At 44.5% G+C, this 17070-nt stretch overlaps 1 protein-coding gene across 1 annotated transcript; it reads right to left on the bottom strand.

The window, feature by feature from the left end:
• Positions 1-3076: 3076 nt before the first annotated feature.
• On the bottom strand, positions 3077-16880 carry fah (fumarylacetoacetate hydrolase (fumarylacetoacetase)). Its single transcript, XM_060072229.1, has 14 exons — positions 16698-16880; positions 16419-16529; positions 16052-16173; positions 15900-15949; positions 15272-15362; positions 14724-14821; positions 14540-14592; positions 13792-13891; positions 10755-10885; positions 7930-8005; positions 6307-6353; positions 5449-5550; positions 4931-5048; positions 3077-3671 (listed from the first exon to the last, which is right to left on the bottom strand). The coding sequence occupies exons 1-14, from the start codon at positions 16860-16862 to the stop codon at positions 3595-3597; spliced, it is 1341 nt and encodes a 446-aa protein (XP_059928212.1). The 5' UTR covers positions 16863-16880; the 3' UTR covers positions 3077-3594.
• Positions 16881-17070: the final 190 nt, after the last annotated feature.

Below are 17070 nucleotides of genomic sequence, written 5' to 3'. Positions count from 1 at the left end.
AGTTGACCGGGAATCCTATCTATTGAACTGTCTTCCTGGAACAAGAATGTCTCTTACCTGTGGCGATTAATACGCCTGATGAGATAATTCTGTTACACTTTTAAAAAACATTTTTTAGGATCCATGATTTTCATAGGAAAAGTGCAGTCAGGATTTCCACTGAAATTGACTTTTCAGTAGGATGTTAATATTAGTGGCAAAAGGTTTAACAGTTGACCGGGAATCCTACCTATCGAACTGTCCTCCTTGAACAAGAATGTCTCTTAATGGTGATTAATACGCCTGATGAGGTAATTCTGTTACGTTTAAAAAAAGTTTTTTTGGGATCCATGATTTTCATAGCAGAAGTTAAGTCAGGATTTCCACTGAAATTGACTTTGAATGGCTACTAATTATCCAAAAACTTAGATTTATGGAAGATGTCCGAAATATGGACTACTTGTCGAAAGTAGGATGTTAATATTAGTGGCAAAAGGTTTAGCAGTTGACCGGGAATCTATCGAACTGTTTTCCTTGAACAAGAATGTCTCGTAACTTATGGCGATTAATACGCCTGATGAGATAATTCTGTTACACTTTTAAAAATTTTTTTTGCCATCCATGATTTTCATAGGAAAAGTGCAGTCAGGATTTCCACTGAAATTGACTTTTCAGTAGGCTGTTAATATTAGTGGCAAAAGGTTTAGCAGTTGACCGGGAATCCTATCTATCGAACTGTCTTCCTGGAACAAGAATGTCTCTTATCTGTGGCGATTAATACGCCTGATGAGATAATTCTGTCACACTTTTAAAAAACATTTTTTAGGATCCATGATTTTCATAGGAAAAGTGCAGTCAGGATTTCCACTGAAATTGACTTTTCAGTAGGATGTTAATATTAGTGGCAAAAGGTTTAGCAGTTGACCGGGAATCCTACCTATCGAACTGTCCTCCTTGAACAAGAATGTCTCTTAATGGTGATTAATACGCCTGATGAGGTAATTCTGTTAATTTAAAAAAACGTCTTTTGGGATCAATGATTTTCATAACAGAAGTGCAGTCAGGATTTCCACTGAAATTGACTTTGAATGGCTACAGATTATCCCAATGTCCGATATATGGCCTACTTGTCAGAAGAAGGATGTTAATATTAGTGGCAGAACGTTTTGCAATTGACATGGCTGGAATCCTATCTATGGAACTGTCTTCCTTGAAAAAGGATGTCTCTTACTTATGGCAATTAATATGCCTGATGAGATCATTCTGTTACATTAAACGAATTTTTTTTTTTGGGATCCATGATTTTCATAGCAGAAGTGCAGTAAGGATTTCCACTGAAATTAACTTTGAATGGCTACTATCTAAAAAAGTTGATTCATGCAGGTTGTCCGAAATATGGCTTACTTGTCAGAAGTAGGACGGTAGTATTAGTGGCAAAATGTTTAGAAATTGTTTAAGTTTGTGCGTGTTTGTGTCCTTCCAAAACCTCTGCCATGGCATTGCAAGGGGACCTGTAGCATTGGCTCCTTTGTTAAAGCCTGTTAGCTTACCTAACCTGATGCCATTGGCAAGATGCAACCAAAGGCATTTTGAAGCCATTTAGCATTTGGTTGGAGTAACACACACATCGGTTGTATTGTATTTGTGTGTGTGAGGCCAGATGCCCGTACCCTCTTTACAGAGAGAGCCTGCATAAGCATTGCTCTGTTCTCTGAATTATTTATTAATCATCCTTTTTGCTGTTCCAGAGGGACGAGGCTTGTTGGTTTAGCCGAGGCCTACGAGCGAGTAATTATTGCTTGAGTGGTCTCTCGCCAATTCAGGCCACATAGTGCATGCACACACTTCTATACACACGCACACACACTGTTCCTTTTATGCATACTGCATATATAAATGTCATATATATGAATAGATGCATATTATATTGTGTACTGCAGAACTTACTTCCTTCACAGCAGCATAATCTTCTATACTGTTTCAGGGATCTGATCGAATTTCTTATGTTTCCATGGCTCATTAGCTTGGTGGGAATAAGGCATTCAAGGTGAACATTTTTACATTTTGAATGTGCTGGTTATAAACTAAGCCTATCTTGTTTCAGGGATCTGATCGAATTTCTTATGCTTCCATGGCTTATCTAGCTTGGCTTGAATAAGACATTCAAGGTGATGAGGGTAATAAAGTAAGGTAGTAACTTAAATAATCCAAAATGATTAAGCGATGAAACAGCACATCTGGTTGCATCAACAGCCCAGCATGTTGGTTCAAACTCCAACCATGGAATGTTCCAGAAACATAAAATAAAAGGCCCTTCAATCAGCCAGCTATCGAGGGCAGTAAGATGTCCGTCGGACATGAATAACGTCTATTACACCCCGTCTGATCCCCCATGCACGTCCCCGGCTGTGGCCGGTCCACAGCTGTGAGTGGGACTCCCAGCCAAAGGGTTTTGGATTCAAACTCGAGCATGCCTTCAGCTAGCTTGGAAACTTCCTTGAAGCAATATAAGTGTATAAAATGTATAAAATATGCATAAAGTGTTTGCAATTTGCATAAGTGTAATTTGCTTGCTAAATGATTGTGTTGTACTTCAATAAAATGTATTTGTACGCTTGACTCTGAACTATGTGGCACTCAAGTTTCCCAGTCAACTTCCACGTGGATTGCTTTTAGCACAAATTCTAAGAGCCAAGCAGGAAATTGTCTTAATGAAGACAGAGAATCATATGGAAGAGAGGGCTACATATTGCTTTTTGGGGTTGTACAGTCCCTCTCCAACATCTGGGGCTGATGATTTCAAGCAATAAAAAACGTTTTTTTTATAATCCCTCTCTAATTATCAACGTGTATTTGAGTGATGTGACAACTTGCGGTCTATTTTTCAACATGGGCCGTTAAATCTGACAGCTGGTATTCATTTCATGATCATAACAATGTTGCAATTATTACAATACAGTCTGGTGCAGTGCTTTCACTTACCATTGACTCTCCAACCCACTGAGGGTTGGAGAATCAAACAGTGACATTAAGAATCAAACAGTGGAAGGGAATTAAAGTTAACTCAGCAGAATGACAGAAGACTTGAACACAACAGTTACAAATACAAGATTGTATTTTATTTAACGAGCCAAGAAACAGATTGAAGTTACATCGACTTGAACTTCGAGAAAAAGCACCCTTTTTGAAAGTTAAAAAGTTTCAGTAATTTCTTTTTTTACATTTTATTTCAGTAACAACCTTTTGAATAAAGGCACTTTTAAAGGGGCCAAAAGGGGCTCCTGAGTTTAATTGATGAGACGGTCACAAATGATTTAAGGGCTGAGTCTCCACAGGGCAAAAAAAACGATCTCAAACCCTTTGCGGACTCATTGAAGAATCATCAAAATTCATATACTTATGCACCAACTACACGTTGTGCAATTGCCGTTTCCGATTGGTTGAAAACCTACTAGATAATGACCCTTGTCGTCCATTGTGTAGTAGGACCAATAGAGGGAGAACGAAATCAGGTTAGCCGGAGCACCGTGCCAATAGTGGTGAGATGATTGATTTGCTCGTGATGGACGGACAGACGGTGGACAGCTGGGCGTCTCTGGGGACCGCACGGTGGTTTCATGGTCGCAGCGCCGGCTGAATGGTGCCGACGCAAGTCCCAAAGCCCACCCGGTATCCGTCTCCCTGGCAGTAACCTTGACAGAGAGCAGGACATGGGGATTTCCCTTAATCACACAACAACCAGCATGGGAAATCATCAGTGCTGTCAACCACCACCTCAATCTTTAGTTTGGGATAGCACAGTATGAACCATTGAGGACTCGATGAATAGGCAAAGAAATATGACAAAAATAATGAGAATGTAATAGTAATACCAAAAGAAGCCAAAAAGTGTGATTGGGCCATTTTCCCCTGCAGCAAAGGTATTAAGGAGGCAGGGAAAGCAAATGGAGAGTGAGCCCAGTTTGGCTTGGAACTCCACAGGTATACAGATTGCATGGGGATGGGTTTCCCCTGTTTCTAGTTTTAGGCCCAATCCCATTTCTACCCCTTACCCCTCCCCCTTGTTTTTAAGGGGTAAGGGGAAGGGGAAGGGGTAAGGGGGAAGGGGTAGAAATGGGATTGGGCCTTCGTCTCACTGCGGGTTTTTGTGGGAGAGAAGGAGGGAATGAAAGAGAGAAAGTAGGGGGGGGGGGGTAGAGAAGAGGAGAGAGATGGAAAGAGGTAAAGGGAGAGAGAGTGTCTGGGAGAGAGAGAGAGGCTGTATTGCAGCAGAGCTTTGACTAATGGTTTCCATCTGCAGAGTTGAAGGCTCTCTGGGCCTATCCCTTGCCACCAAAATTATATTTTGAGTAAAATGCTGGACACACACGAAAGGTTAAAAAAGCAAGTTGAGAGAAACAGATGGTACAACAAAGAGTCAAACTTCAACAAGCGTGATAGATTATTAGCAGCATAGCGCCAAGATACCAATGTTATGTAGCAGATTAAAACCAGGAGGGTGCTAACACGCTATAGGCCGGGAGGGAGGGTGTAAAGTTATCAGCAGGCTGTGGCCAGTTCTCGATCTGATGTGGGTTTGCTGGTTGATTCCACAAGCTTGGTTGTAATTTTGAATATGCTGGTTATAAACGAAGCCTATCTGGTAGTGGGCCTTTCAGATCTCATGTATAAGAAGTTGATGCGTGATTTAATGTCGTTCATCTGTCGAGCCACAGTCAACTGTATTTCTTAAGAAATGTCTGGAATAAGAACACTGATCATATCAGTGTTCTTATTATTTGTAGTATTATTATCATTTAGATTAATTCATCCAGGGAGCAGGGAAGGCTTAGTTATCTTGGCTCGAAGGATGCCTACAGGTAGACATGAAGGCAGGCATCGGGAATCAAACCCACCACCATTCCACTGGGAGTGGAAGACCCACCAGCCTATCTCGCAGTCTGACTCCTACCTGTGATCTTGACCTGGTCTCCGTCCTGGAGGAAGGTTCTGGTGTGTCCCCCGCTGAGCTCCAGGTTCTTGGACCCCCTCCAGGACAGCTCCAGCATCGAACCGAACGACTCCGGGTCCTATATGGGGGAGGGGGAGGGACACATACTCAGCCACCACAGCTTGACAAGAGGCCCCTCCGGTACTGAGGAGGGCTGCTCAAGCTTTAGCGTCTCAAGGCTCAGTCGGGTGTGAATAAAGAAGTAATAAGCCAAGGTCCTTCCTTCCATTACGGTGTGAGGAACATAATAAAGGTAGGTTTAGCACAGCTCCTGAAAGCAGAGACACTTTGGTTTTATTATTTAAAGTTTGGGGGATATTTTTGCAATGAAGACAACAATTTACGGACAATTCTAATTTAATGTCTAATCCCCACGCATGGCCCCCCACACACCTAGGTTCACCTCCCATACACCCAGGTCCACCCCCAGACACCCAGGTCCACCCTGCTTGTTCTCAGACGCCAGGGTTCAGACTCACAGGTCCGCTGATGGTCCCAGACGCCAGCAGGTCTCCTGGTCGCATGTTGCAACCGCCGACGCTGTGATGAGCCAGCTGCTGCTTCATGGTCCAATACATATACTGCAGAGAGGGGGAGACAGATGGAGGCAGAGAGAGAGAGGGCGAGAGAGAGGTAGAGGGAGAGAGAGAGGAAAATAGAGAGAGGAAGAGAGAGAGAGGGTCATATTTGTGCTTTAAAGGATTAATGATAGACCTTTTGGGGCGTACTCTTTATCAGTGTTTGAACTTGATAGTTGATATTCTTGACGAACAAAAAGGAGCAGTCTACGCTTTTGGTAAGATTAATATTTGGTTTGCTTTCTTTTTTGTTAAACGTGAATCCCATGTTGACTCAACAGCCCCCGGCTACTGTTGGATAAAAAAAAATGTTTACAGCAATTTAACTGAAAAATATTTGAAATAATAATGAAGGGGAATGAAAACCTATTCGGCTCACTTCAGCCAATTATTTCAAGATAGCCATCTTTTTATGAGAGAACACCTTACCACACACACACACACACACACACACACACACACACACACACACACACACACACACACACACACACACACACACACACACACACACACACACACACACACACACACACACACACACACACACACTAACTAAAATAACTCACAGACCCCTTAGGGGTCCGTGAAGTCTCTGAGACAGATCTCTGTCTTTGTGAGCTTAACACACACAACGAGTCTCACGCACAACCATCCTACACCAATCTATCATTTTTTAAAGGGGTCTGTTTTATCCTCCTCCTTCAAGGGAGCCGAGATAACACAGGTTGTTGTTGACCCCCGTTGTAATGCTCTTACCTTGAAGTTGGACTTGCATATGGTATCTTCCTCCGTCATGTCCTCACCTTAAGGAAAAGGGGAAACACAAGTGGGGCATGAGAAGGACACCGTCTAGGCTGTGGTGTGATCTTCACCTTGATGAATAAAACCATGACTTTGTTATGATGTATGAATCATAATGTGAGCGTAATGTGTAAGTGCATACCTAAAGAGTTGTTAAGCACATCAAAAAAATGAATACGGAAGAGGAGAGAGAACGTGACAGTGGTACATACACAGAGAGGGTAAGTGTTGGAGAGGGAGAAAGAGAGAGGGTTAATGACTGTTACCGGGCTTTCAGACCAAAAGGTGAATACATACAAAGTCAATGCAAAGACGCGAATAGATGCAAAATCAGCACCCGCCAAGCAGGCAGCGTGGTTGGTTTGAAAGGTGTGACGCTAACGACCTGGTTGACGCGGATTTCACGTCATTCTACTCATGCAAACGATGCAAATTCTTCATTGGTTGGAGTTTAAATATTTGATACTTTTATGGAGTTAGAATCATGCCAAAACCCTGCACACACGCAAAACGTGTTTTGCTTGCGCATAACGATTCACACGCACACAAAACGTGTTTTACTCACGCACAATGATTCACACACACGCTCAGTGTGGTTTGCAAATACAAAACATCATTCACAAACTAATGCATTTTGCTTCAGAAACAAATACAGTATGTTTTAAACATAGTACAAAAAAAAAAATCCTTCAAGTACACAAAACAATTCTACAAGTACGGAACACGAAAGCTGCTCGTGGATCGGAATGCATTTGCGCACGGATCGGAATGCATTTGCGCACGGATCAGCAAGGCGGAAAATTAGTGCCAAAAGTCACGTGACAAACAAATGTCCTGTGATTCACACTACACAACTGAGCGTGTGTGTGAATCATTGTGCGTGAGTAAAACACGTTTTGTGTGCGTGTGAATCGTTATGCGTGAGCAAAACACGTTTTGCGTGTGTGCGGGGTTATATACTTTCTCGCAAAATTTCACCTGATGCGGACTCAAAGTTTGCGGTTCACGCGAGCAACCTTGCACGAGTAACGTGGGTAGAATATTCTCTTTGCTTCTGGTGTCAACGCACTTTTAGAGTGAGAGAGGGTGAGGGTGTTGGAGATGAGAGAGAGGGATAGAGAGCCATTAAACATTATCCTGGACGCCCTCAGGGTATTTTCCACCAGTGTCATTCTGACCCAGAGTTGTTGAGTGTGAGAACTAGCGTTTGAACAGAAGATCCCGAACATCAAACTGCAGGCTCACCCCAAACACCGCTCATTGCTGCTGCCGTTACTGATTGGCAGAAATCAGTAAATGAGTAGAGAGTAATTATATACTAGAGCTGAACCTTTGTTACCCCAGACATGATGCTGTTTGGGGGATTTTATTTCTAATGTTGGGTTAATTTTAACAGGTAAACCACCAACAGGAGCCCATTTGGTGGGTGCATGTGTTTGTGAGTGAGTGAGTGAATGAGTGAATGAGTGAATGAGTGAGTGAGTGAGCGAGTGAGCGAGTGAGCGAGTGAGCGAGTGTGTTTGTGTGTGCATGTCTGCACGTGTTCATGTATGTGTGTATGTGTGTGTGTGCTCTTACCTTTGAGTGAGACAAACAGGTTAATGTTGAAGGCGTAGTAATCAGTGTGGCGCAGGTAGGGGAGGGGTTCTGGGTCCTGGGATAAAGAAAAGCAATATCAATACAAAGATTCCATTCCAGCCAACAACAATAAACTATATTTAACATACTGATATTACTCTTGATACTACATGGTTAAACTGGTACAATTATCAGCTATTAAAGGTCCCATGACATGCTATTTTATGTATTCTTTAATATAGGTATTAGTGGGCAACTAACACAGTATTCAAAGACGTTCCCTAAATTCAGCCGTGGTGCAGAGTTACAGCCACTCCGAGCCAGTCGCACATTGAGCTTCCCCCAAATGCGCTGTTTCGGTGGGCGTGTCAAGGAGGAGGGTGGGGGTGTGGCCCTGAGCAGCTTGCAGCCACCATGCGCTCTGTTTACAGTGGATGTATCGCAATGGCGAGCCGCACACAGCCTTTAGCCGTGTTCTGTAAATATTCTAGAACACACGGGAGTCCTGGAGCTCTATATCTAAATATTATCATATAGCCTACACAGATATCTATATCATATAATATATATTATCACGGCCAAAAGCTGTGTGAGCCGATATTATGAATCTCAAACGACCGCGTTGGGTTCTCCGACGTTCCTGGTTCTTCAACGTCCACATCAATGTGAATACACACACTGTAACGCAAGTGTTTCTTGTTGGTTCTTTGACTTGTCTTGTATTTCCACAACGAGACTGTCGTGGGGGTTATCTGAGCCATGGTTGAGAAGGAATTGGGGGAAAGGAACTTTGGTTTGACTCGCTGAAGTACATGAACTGCGACATGCCGCCGGTTGCCGCGAGGCACCATCGCCCGGCAGCGGGCAGCCGGCAGCCGGCAGCAGGCAGCGCGCGGTTCAGTCGACTTCAGGTTGATGTGAAAGTGGAAGAACCAGAGACGTCGCAGAACCCGACAAAGTCGTTTGTGATTCATAATATCGTCTGGAGGCGCACACAATATGTTATATGATATAGATATCTATGTATTATATGATATTATTTAGATATAGCGCTCCAGGACTGTAACGCAAGTGTTGTACACTTCCTTGTTATTTGGATAACCGTTCTGCTGTTGGTGTGATGGCGCATCACGTCGGACTCTCGTCTCTGGTATTTCTACAACGAGACTCGTATTGGGGGTTATCTCAGCCATGGTTGAGAATGAATTGGGGGGAAGGAACTTTGGCTTTGACTCCCTCAAGAACATGAACCACGACATGGAGGAGAAAGGGATTGTTGGCGGCGAATGTCTCCCGCTTGAGCCCCGCTGAGGGACCACCGCCGGAGGCGGAGGTGCATAAGCGCTGCCCGGCAAAGATCCCTTTCTCCTCCTTGTCGTGGTTCATGGTCTTGAGGGAGTCAAAGCCAAAGTTCCTTCCCCCCAATTCATTCTCAACCTTGGCTGAGATAACCCCCAATACGAGTCTCGTTGTAGAAATACCAGAGACGAGAGTCCGACGTGATGCGCCATCACACCAACAGCAGAACGGTTATCCAAATAACAAGGAAGTGTACAACACTTGCGTTACAGTCCTGGAGCTCTATATCTAAATAATATCATATAATACATAGATATCTATATCATATAACATATTGTGTGCGCCTCCAGACGATATTATGAATCACAAACGACTTTGTCGGGTTCTGCGACGTCTCTGGTTCTTCCACTTTCACATCAACCTGAAGTCGACTGAACCGCGCGCTGCCTGCTGCCGGCTGCCCGCTGCCGGGCGATGGTGCCTCGCGGCAACCGGCGGCATGTCGCAGTTCATGTACTTCAGCGAGTCAAACCAAAGTTCCTTTCCCCCAATTCCTTCTCAACCATGGCTTAGATAACCCCCACGACAGTCTCGTTGTGGAAATTCAAGACACGTCAAAGAACCGACAAGAAACACTTGCGTTACAGCGTGTGTATTCACACACACACACACACACACACATGTGGCGCTCGCACGGTCGAGTCTCATTGGCGGGCCAACGTCTCTGGGCGGGCCAGGCAGAGTAAGGGGAGGAGCTGAGATTCCTCATGACGTCATGAGCACAGATTTCCAAATCAGCGCGCTTGAGCCTCCGTTTTTTCAAAGGCGAGCAGAACAGCTAGTGCTCGTTTTACACCAAACGCAAGTTTTAGCCACTGGGGGACCATAGGCAGGCTAGGGGAACTCATATTTATGTTAGAAAACCTCATAAATTGAGATTTTCATGTCATGGGACCTTTAAGACTCAATCACCATGATTGTCAACGTGTTTTATCGATTTTTGTTAAGGACCATGTTGTTGATTCTGGCATTACTGTCAATTGCAATTAATCATGGGTGTCTATTGTCTATGTTACAGAAGCATCTCGCCTGTGTACTATTAAGTTATTTAGCAGATGCTTTTATCCAGAGCAATTCATTTATTTAGAGGAGCAAGTGTTACAGGGCATCTTGCTCAGGGAAGCCTTCAGGGTGTACTTCCGACACTGGGGTTGGAACCCAGAACATTTCAAGGGGAAGGTGTAAGGGGAAGGCGTAAGGGGTAGAAATGGGATTGGGGATTGGGCCCCTTCCCCTTACCCCTTCAAAACAAGGGGGAGGGATAAGGGGAAGGGGTAAGGGGTAGAAATGGGATTGGGCCTTCGTCTGTGATTCCAACTCCCTGGCCCCACGAGCATCCTGGCCTGCTGTGCATCCCAACAACACCTGCTACGTTCAATGTCATATGCGTCATACGTGGTGGCCCCCGGGCTCCCCTATGAGGGCCGGTTCAAGTGGACAGCATCGTATATGCGTGAGGGGGTCACCTGAACGGCGTTGGGCTCGATAAAGGGGAGGAGGGCCTCCATGGGGACCACCCAGGGGGAGATGGTGGTCCCGAAGTTCTTCCCCAGGAAGGGCCCCAGTGGGACGTACTCCCACGCCTGGATGTCCCGAGCTGTGAGAAACAAACAAACAAACAGAAGACTGTATACCATACAACTCACAGAGGGCGTGCGTCAGATGTGATCCTGGGATCGAATACAAGACAGGACGCTATGAATATATTAAAGCCCTGGTTTATGGAATATCAAATCGGTAATGGGAAGCCGCTGGTGCTTTCAAATATAATTACATTGGCGGCAGGGTTATTGAATTATTGAGTCTTTTTTTTCAGGGTTTCTCCACTCAAACCTCTCGGTTTTACGCGCCGTATATCTGTTGCCATGAAGACGGAGTGCCCCAGGCTGGAGCCAAGTTCAGGGCTGAAAAAATAACGAGTTTGTAGATAGCCTGGATGTATTAATGTATAAATCTTCCCTGTGATTTATTATTGGGAGGATGATATTCTCCTAATAACGTATATGGGAGTCACCAATATGGCACGTTGATTTTAGACAGGGAAAATGTCAGGGAAAGCAAATAGGCTGAGACACACTAAACTATTCTGAGGTATCAAAATGTGATAGATGTGATATGTAAAGCAACTGCAAAATCGAAGCAAAATGCATAGTTTCAAAAGTCCTTAAAGACAGGTGATAACGTAAGGAATCTCCTACAACCTGGACTGGATCATTAGTGGGGGAAGTTAGGGGAGGGAATCGCCTTTGTACATTGAAATCAAACAGCAACTACATTATCCAATAATGGTCTTTTTCCCCGAAACCTTAATACGCAGAGGCGGCTCATTGGCCAAGCGTTTCACTCAAACGACCGTTAGAAGAGAGGAGTCATTAGAGTGATCGTACAGCAGCCCTTTACGTAGCCGAAATAATGGCAGGGGAAAAGCAGTGAAAGCTGAAAATGCCTTTTACCTATTAGGGATTTACATTCATTCACCTTCGATTTCCAGAGCATACAGACATTGTATCGCATAGAAACAATGTTTTGTGTCAATCAATTACTAAATTGATAGACAGACAGACACACACACACACACACACACACACACTTTTGGGGGGTGGCGGGGGGGGGGGGGTTGTATGTTTGTTATGCATTGTCCTTGCACTCAATCGTTAAACGTGGGCACTCGAGTTGTGTTGGAGGCTGTTCTGCTTCCTCTACATTCCTCCCAGCCCATAAACAACGTCCGTCCCCCCACGCTCCACAGAAACCCACCCTGCTGGCTCCGGCAGAGGGGAGAGCAAAGAGAAAATAAAAGGGCTATTTGTTGTGGGGCGAAATTAAAAGGCGTTCTTCGTGCCTGCCCTTCTTAATCATCTACTTCAAACACACAGAATGTCAAGTCCTGGCATGGCTTGACAAGCGCGGCCGGTTAACCGGATTATGGGATGTGGCTGAATGCGTAGCCGAGCTATAGGGAGAGGTGAGCTGGAGAGGGAGCTGTGTTTGAGGCGAGATATCGACCGAGGAGGGGTGCACCGACGACGTGCACATCCATTTTGTTTCACTGTTGTCGACGGCGCTACACCTGGAGACCAGTGTTGTTTTCGCGGTCATGTGAATGCAGCCGACAGGCTTTGATCTGATGAAACGAGCTGAGGCAATCAAGTTGATTTTGAATATGTTTGATATTGGTTTTGGTATCAGCTGTTAGGTTGAACTGAATTGGTTGCGCTACAATGTGTGTGAATGCCTGTATGTGTGTTTGTGTATATGTGTATATATGTATTTGTGTAGATGTGTGTGTGTGTGTGTGTGCGCGCGTGCGTGCGTGCGTGCGTGTGTGTGTGTGTGTGTGTGTGTGTGTACGTGTGCGTATGTGTGTGTGTGTGTGTGCGTATGCGTGTGTTTGTGTTTGCCTCTAGGTATGGCATATGGTATGGTAGAGAAGCTACGGTAAGCCTGGTGTGACAGAGAGATGAGATGATGGGATTCAGCTGTCAGCAGAAGCAGCCCAGCCGAACACATGTGGCACAGAGGGATTTAAATTCACCTGCATATAGGAGAGGGGGGTCCTAACCCTTCTGTAATTGGTGGTGGAAGCAGGTGAGGCTGAGGACATTGGGGTCAAGCTCAATTCCTTTCGGATGGTAGTTAAAAAACCTATCCATTATGACTACTGCCCAGCCCTTAATAAAGGGCTGGAGGAAGCCATAGGCAAAATACTGAGCATGAGAGAGAGAGGGAATGAGAGAGAGAGAGAGAGAGAGAGAGAGAGAGAGAGAGAGAGAGAGAGAGAGAGAGAGAGAGAGAGAGAGAGGGAGGGAGGGAGGGAGGGAGAGAGAGAGATAGATAGAGAGAATGGGAGAGAGAGAGAGAGAGAGAGAATGGGAGAGAGAGAGAGAGAATGGGAGAGAGAGAGAGAGAGAATGGGAGAGAGAGAGAGAGAATGGGAGAGAGAGAGAGAGAGAATGACAGAAGAAAGAAAGAAAGAAAGAAAGAAAGAAAGAAAGAAAGAAAGAAAGAAAGAAAGAAAGAAAGAAAGAAAGAAAGAAAGAAAGAAAGAAAGAAAGAAAGAAAGAAAGAAAGAGCCTCTGATGATTCATCTGTGGAATCAATAATACATATTCCCAAGTAGCATTTCGCAATCCATTGGAGTCTCAACTAAAGTGGGGCAGACATGAAGTGACTAGACTGGTCATCCATAATGTAGCGTCCCATTATGAGAGCACCCAGAGAGAGTCCTGTGCTAATTAGCCCCCATTGATTTGGCTGCAAGGGGGTCTCACACATCACCTGCTGCACGGAAGAGCCAGGGGGTAGTCCATACAGGTGGATCAAGCACACACACACACACACACACACACACACACACACACACACACACACACAAAGACACACACACACATATACTCTCATACATGATAACTCTCTCACACACACACAGTGTGTGTGTGTGTGTGTGTGTGCGCGCGCGCGCGTGTGTGTGTGTATGAGCGTGTGTGTGTGTGTGTCTCTTACCACTCCAGTCATTCATGAGCACCATTCCAAAGATGTGCTCATGGGCCTTCTCAATGGGAATGGGCTCGCCCAGAGGGTTCCCCTTGCCGACGAAGAACGCCTGGGAATGAATGAGAGGACGACCATTTAACTAAAGCAGTGCCAGGAGTATGAAGATGGCTGCCGTTTACAAGTGTGTTGTCGTGTACATCGTAGTTTGTGCTACGTTTTAAGGACGACACTTGCTCGAGAGTTTGACGCCATCTAGAGGCCAACAGTGGTATGGTGGCATACTGAGAAAGGGTTTACTGTTTTTAATTAGCTGTTAACGAGGTCTTAAAACATGATGTAAATCAATCCATTCCAATTCAAGTTTTAATATATTTATATAATAATTATATACTATATTATGTAGTATGTAATAATGTTATTTGATATTCGGGATATATATTTTTTTATTACAATGTTTCTCAGTATACTGCTAGACATTTAAGGCTGTTATGTTGTGTTGCGTAGCAATGCTTTAAATGCCTTTTGCTTAACTTTCAGGACTGCAAACTAGGCCAACTAAGCGCTGCTTAACCAAGGCCACACTCTATGAGCATCAGTAGCATTAAAAATATTATGTATTAATTATATTATATATTATATTATATTATAAATATATAATACATATTTCCAGACACGAGACACGGGCACCAATGTGTTTGTTTAGGTGACCCAGTGTTGGGAGAGATAACAACACTGGAGGAAAGAGCAAAACCAATACCATTTCCAGCTCAATGTCCAGCTGCTTGGAGGCACCGAACACCGGGGGTTTGCCTGAGAGCGAGCAGGAAGGTAAACAGGGTTATCAAGTGTTGGCCCAGTGTAACCAGTCCCGAGCGTCTGCATGAAGCAGGAGTCCGGGTGGGGCTACGAACGACTTCATTAACATGGAGGTGGAGCCTTACTTTGGTCGGGTCTCATCTGCCCAGAGGGTCTCCGTATGGGGGTCTCTGAGACCACCACGGAGGACGCTCTACCATGGTAACCAACAGGAAGACGTAGCCTGCAGCCCCCCCCCCACACCCACACAGACAGACAGTGTTAATACAACAGGAACAGCACTGTATCTATACAATCTGATTCAAATGTATAAATCATTATTGGTACATCTCTCTGGCATTTCTTTTGTATCTTCATTATTTTGTTATAGTGTGTAATGGGTTTGTTTTTAATGTACCTTTCGTCCTTGCTTTGGCGACATAATTGTGTTTTTAATACCAATTCACTCTTTTTTTATATTGTATTGAAAGACATCAAGCAGAATTAGTCTCATATCTAACAAGGTCCACATCAGTAGCCGCGCCTTTACGTAAGAACACGTTATGTGTGTGACCTTACGATTTGACCGATCCGTCTTTGCACCCTCTTATCGATCCAACAACAAAATCTTTGATGCTTGGTTGATGCTTTGTGTTGTTAACTGTGTGTAAACGTGTTGGATGGGAAAACATACCAGTTTGGCATCAGGGCATTCTCCTTCCCTCTGAACATGATGCCAACGTTGGTGGCATGGTCCTTGGAAGAGTAGAAGTCTGTGTAGTCACCTGGGGCAAACAAGATGGCATTATTTACCAATAGAATGACAATACAGCTTGGGCGAAATGCAGAAGTGGAAAGGCTCGGATGTGTCTTGCCGGTTAAGCTCAGGAGGAAGAGCGGGTTGATCTGCAATCGGAAGGTTGCCAGTTCAATTCCTGCCTCCTCCTAGCTCATTGTTGCTGTGTCCCTGAGAAAGACACCTAACCCTAAGCGTTCTGACGAGCTGGCTGCTGGCTGGCCATGGTTGACTCCTCCGACCTCCGCCAATGTGCGCGTATATGTATATGTTTATGTGTCTGTACTACTTGTATGGTTCACTCCACTGTATGCCATCGTGTATGAATGCTTGTAAGCGTCTGCTACATTACCTAAATGTAATGTGTGATGCATGTGCGATAAAACACAGCACAAATGGGTTACCGGTTATACAATGCAACACTCTGTTTTTAAGTGGACACTCCATCTAATCAACTACATGTCTGGTCTTGTATGAAAAATGCCAATTGACGGTGGTGCAGTGATGCCAAACGCAGGTATCTCACCGATCTCTGCAGGAAGATGCATACGGGCTGAACTCTGTGGCACAAACGCTCTGAAGGAATTGAAGAAGAAGAACGTTTGTTAACGTAAAGCATGGATAGCTGTTGACAAACAAGTCCTTATGGTCAAAAGGCCGAGCGGACGCTGGCCCAACCTGGAACGCATGGTGACGTCATCCCTCAGCGTGGTCTCGTTGGCTGAGAGCAGAACCTGCAGAGTCCTCCTGGCCTCCTTCCACGCATTGTAGCCCAGGCCCATGAAGCCATTCAGCGTCGTCTGCATGGCAATGCAGTGAATTACTCAATGTCAATATTAAAATAGTTATGCTTTGGGACTCTCCATTTATTAGTAGATCAAATGCCACATGGTCTGCAGTCATGGTAACGCATAATTGCAGATAATTGATATGCAAATGAGCAGATCATGCTTAATCCATAATACGGTAATAGCCAAACCTGAAAGATTAGGTTAACTCAACGCACAATGCACAACAAATTAAACGCAAAAGTTTGTAGGCCTACCTGATCAAAGACCTCCTGGTGTTTGGAAAGACTAGGTCCTGTGAACAGGGACTTGATCACACTCAGGTCTAATATCTGATCTCCAATGGCCACCCCGATGCGATGCCTCGGCTTGGTGGAGAAAATAAACATATCGTACATATTCAAACATAGCAAGCCATACATAAATATCGACCGAGCAATATGAAATGTTTTCTTTGCAGGACTTTTCATTGTAGTTCCCTGGTGCACACAATAACATCTTAATCCTCACACATTTATAACCTACTGCCTACTTACGTTATCTGCAGTGGAGAATATCCCATAGGGAAGATTGTAATAGGAGAAATCGGACTTTTCGACTACTTTTATAAAAGACATTTTCAAATGGCAGTTGTATTCCGGTAGACTTTCCAGAGCAAGCAACAGCGTCAGTAACCACTTCCATATGTTCGCCAGGTCCATTGAACTGTCCCGCCTCCTCCTCGTGGGCCAATCAAACGCCGTCTCTTATATCCTCCCAAATCGGGGGCCCCTAACTCGAAACGGATTGAGGATGACTCAGCAAGATGGTCTACTTTATTCCCAGTTAGGAGACATTTTATAAAGTCTATATAATGTCTCTAACGCAGTCCCCAAACTCTGCTCACAAAGTATAGATAGATGGAGTGGC

This window comes from Gadus macrocephalus, chromosome 14 (assembly GCF_031168955.1).
Source record: "Gadus macrocephalus chromosome 14, ASM3116895v1".
Taxonomy (NCBI): Eukaryota; Metazoa; Chordata; class Actinopteri; order Gadiformes; family Gadidae; genus Gadus; species Gadus macrocephalus.
The sequence above is the reverse complement of the archived record's forward strand: the minus strand, read 5'-3'. Positions and strand labels throughout refer to the sequence as shown.

Excerpts from the sequence above, each read along its gene's own strand:
- fah (XM_060072229.1), bottom strand. The coding sequence starts at position 16,862 with ATGGACCTGGCGAACATATGGAAGTGGTTACTGACGCTGTTGCTTGCT. Across the intron at positions 14,593-14,723 it reads GCAGATGAGACCCGACCAAA|GCAAACCCCCGGTGTTCGGT; the intron begins GTAAGGCTCCAC and ends GCTCGCTCTCAG. Across the intron at positions 8,006-10,754 it reads TCGAGCCCAACGCCGTTCAG|GACCCAGAACCCCTCCCCTA; the intron begins GTGACCCCCTCA and ends TCTTTATCCCAG.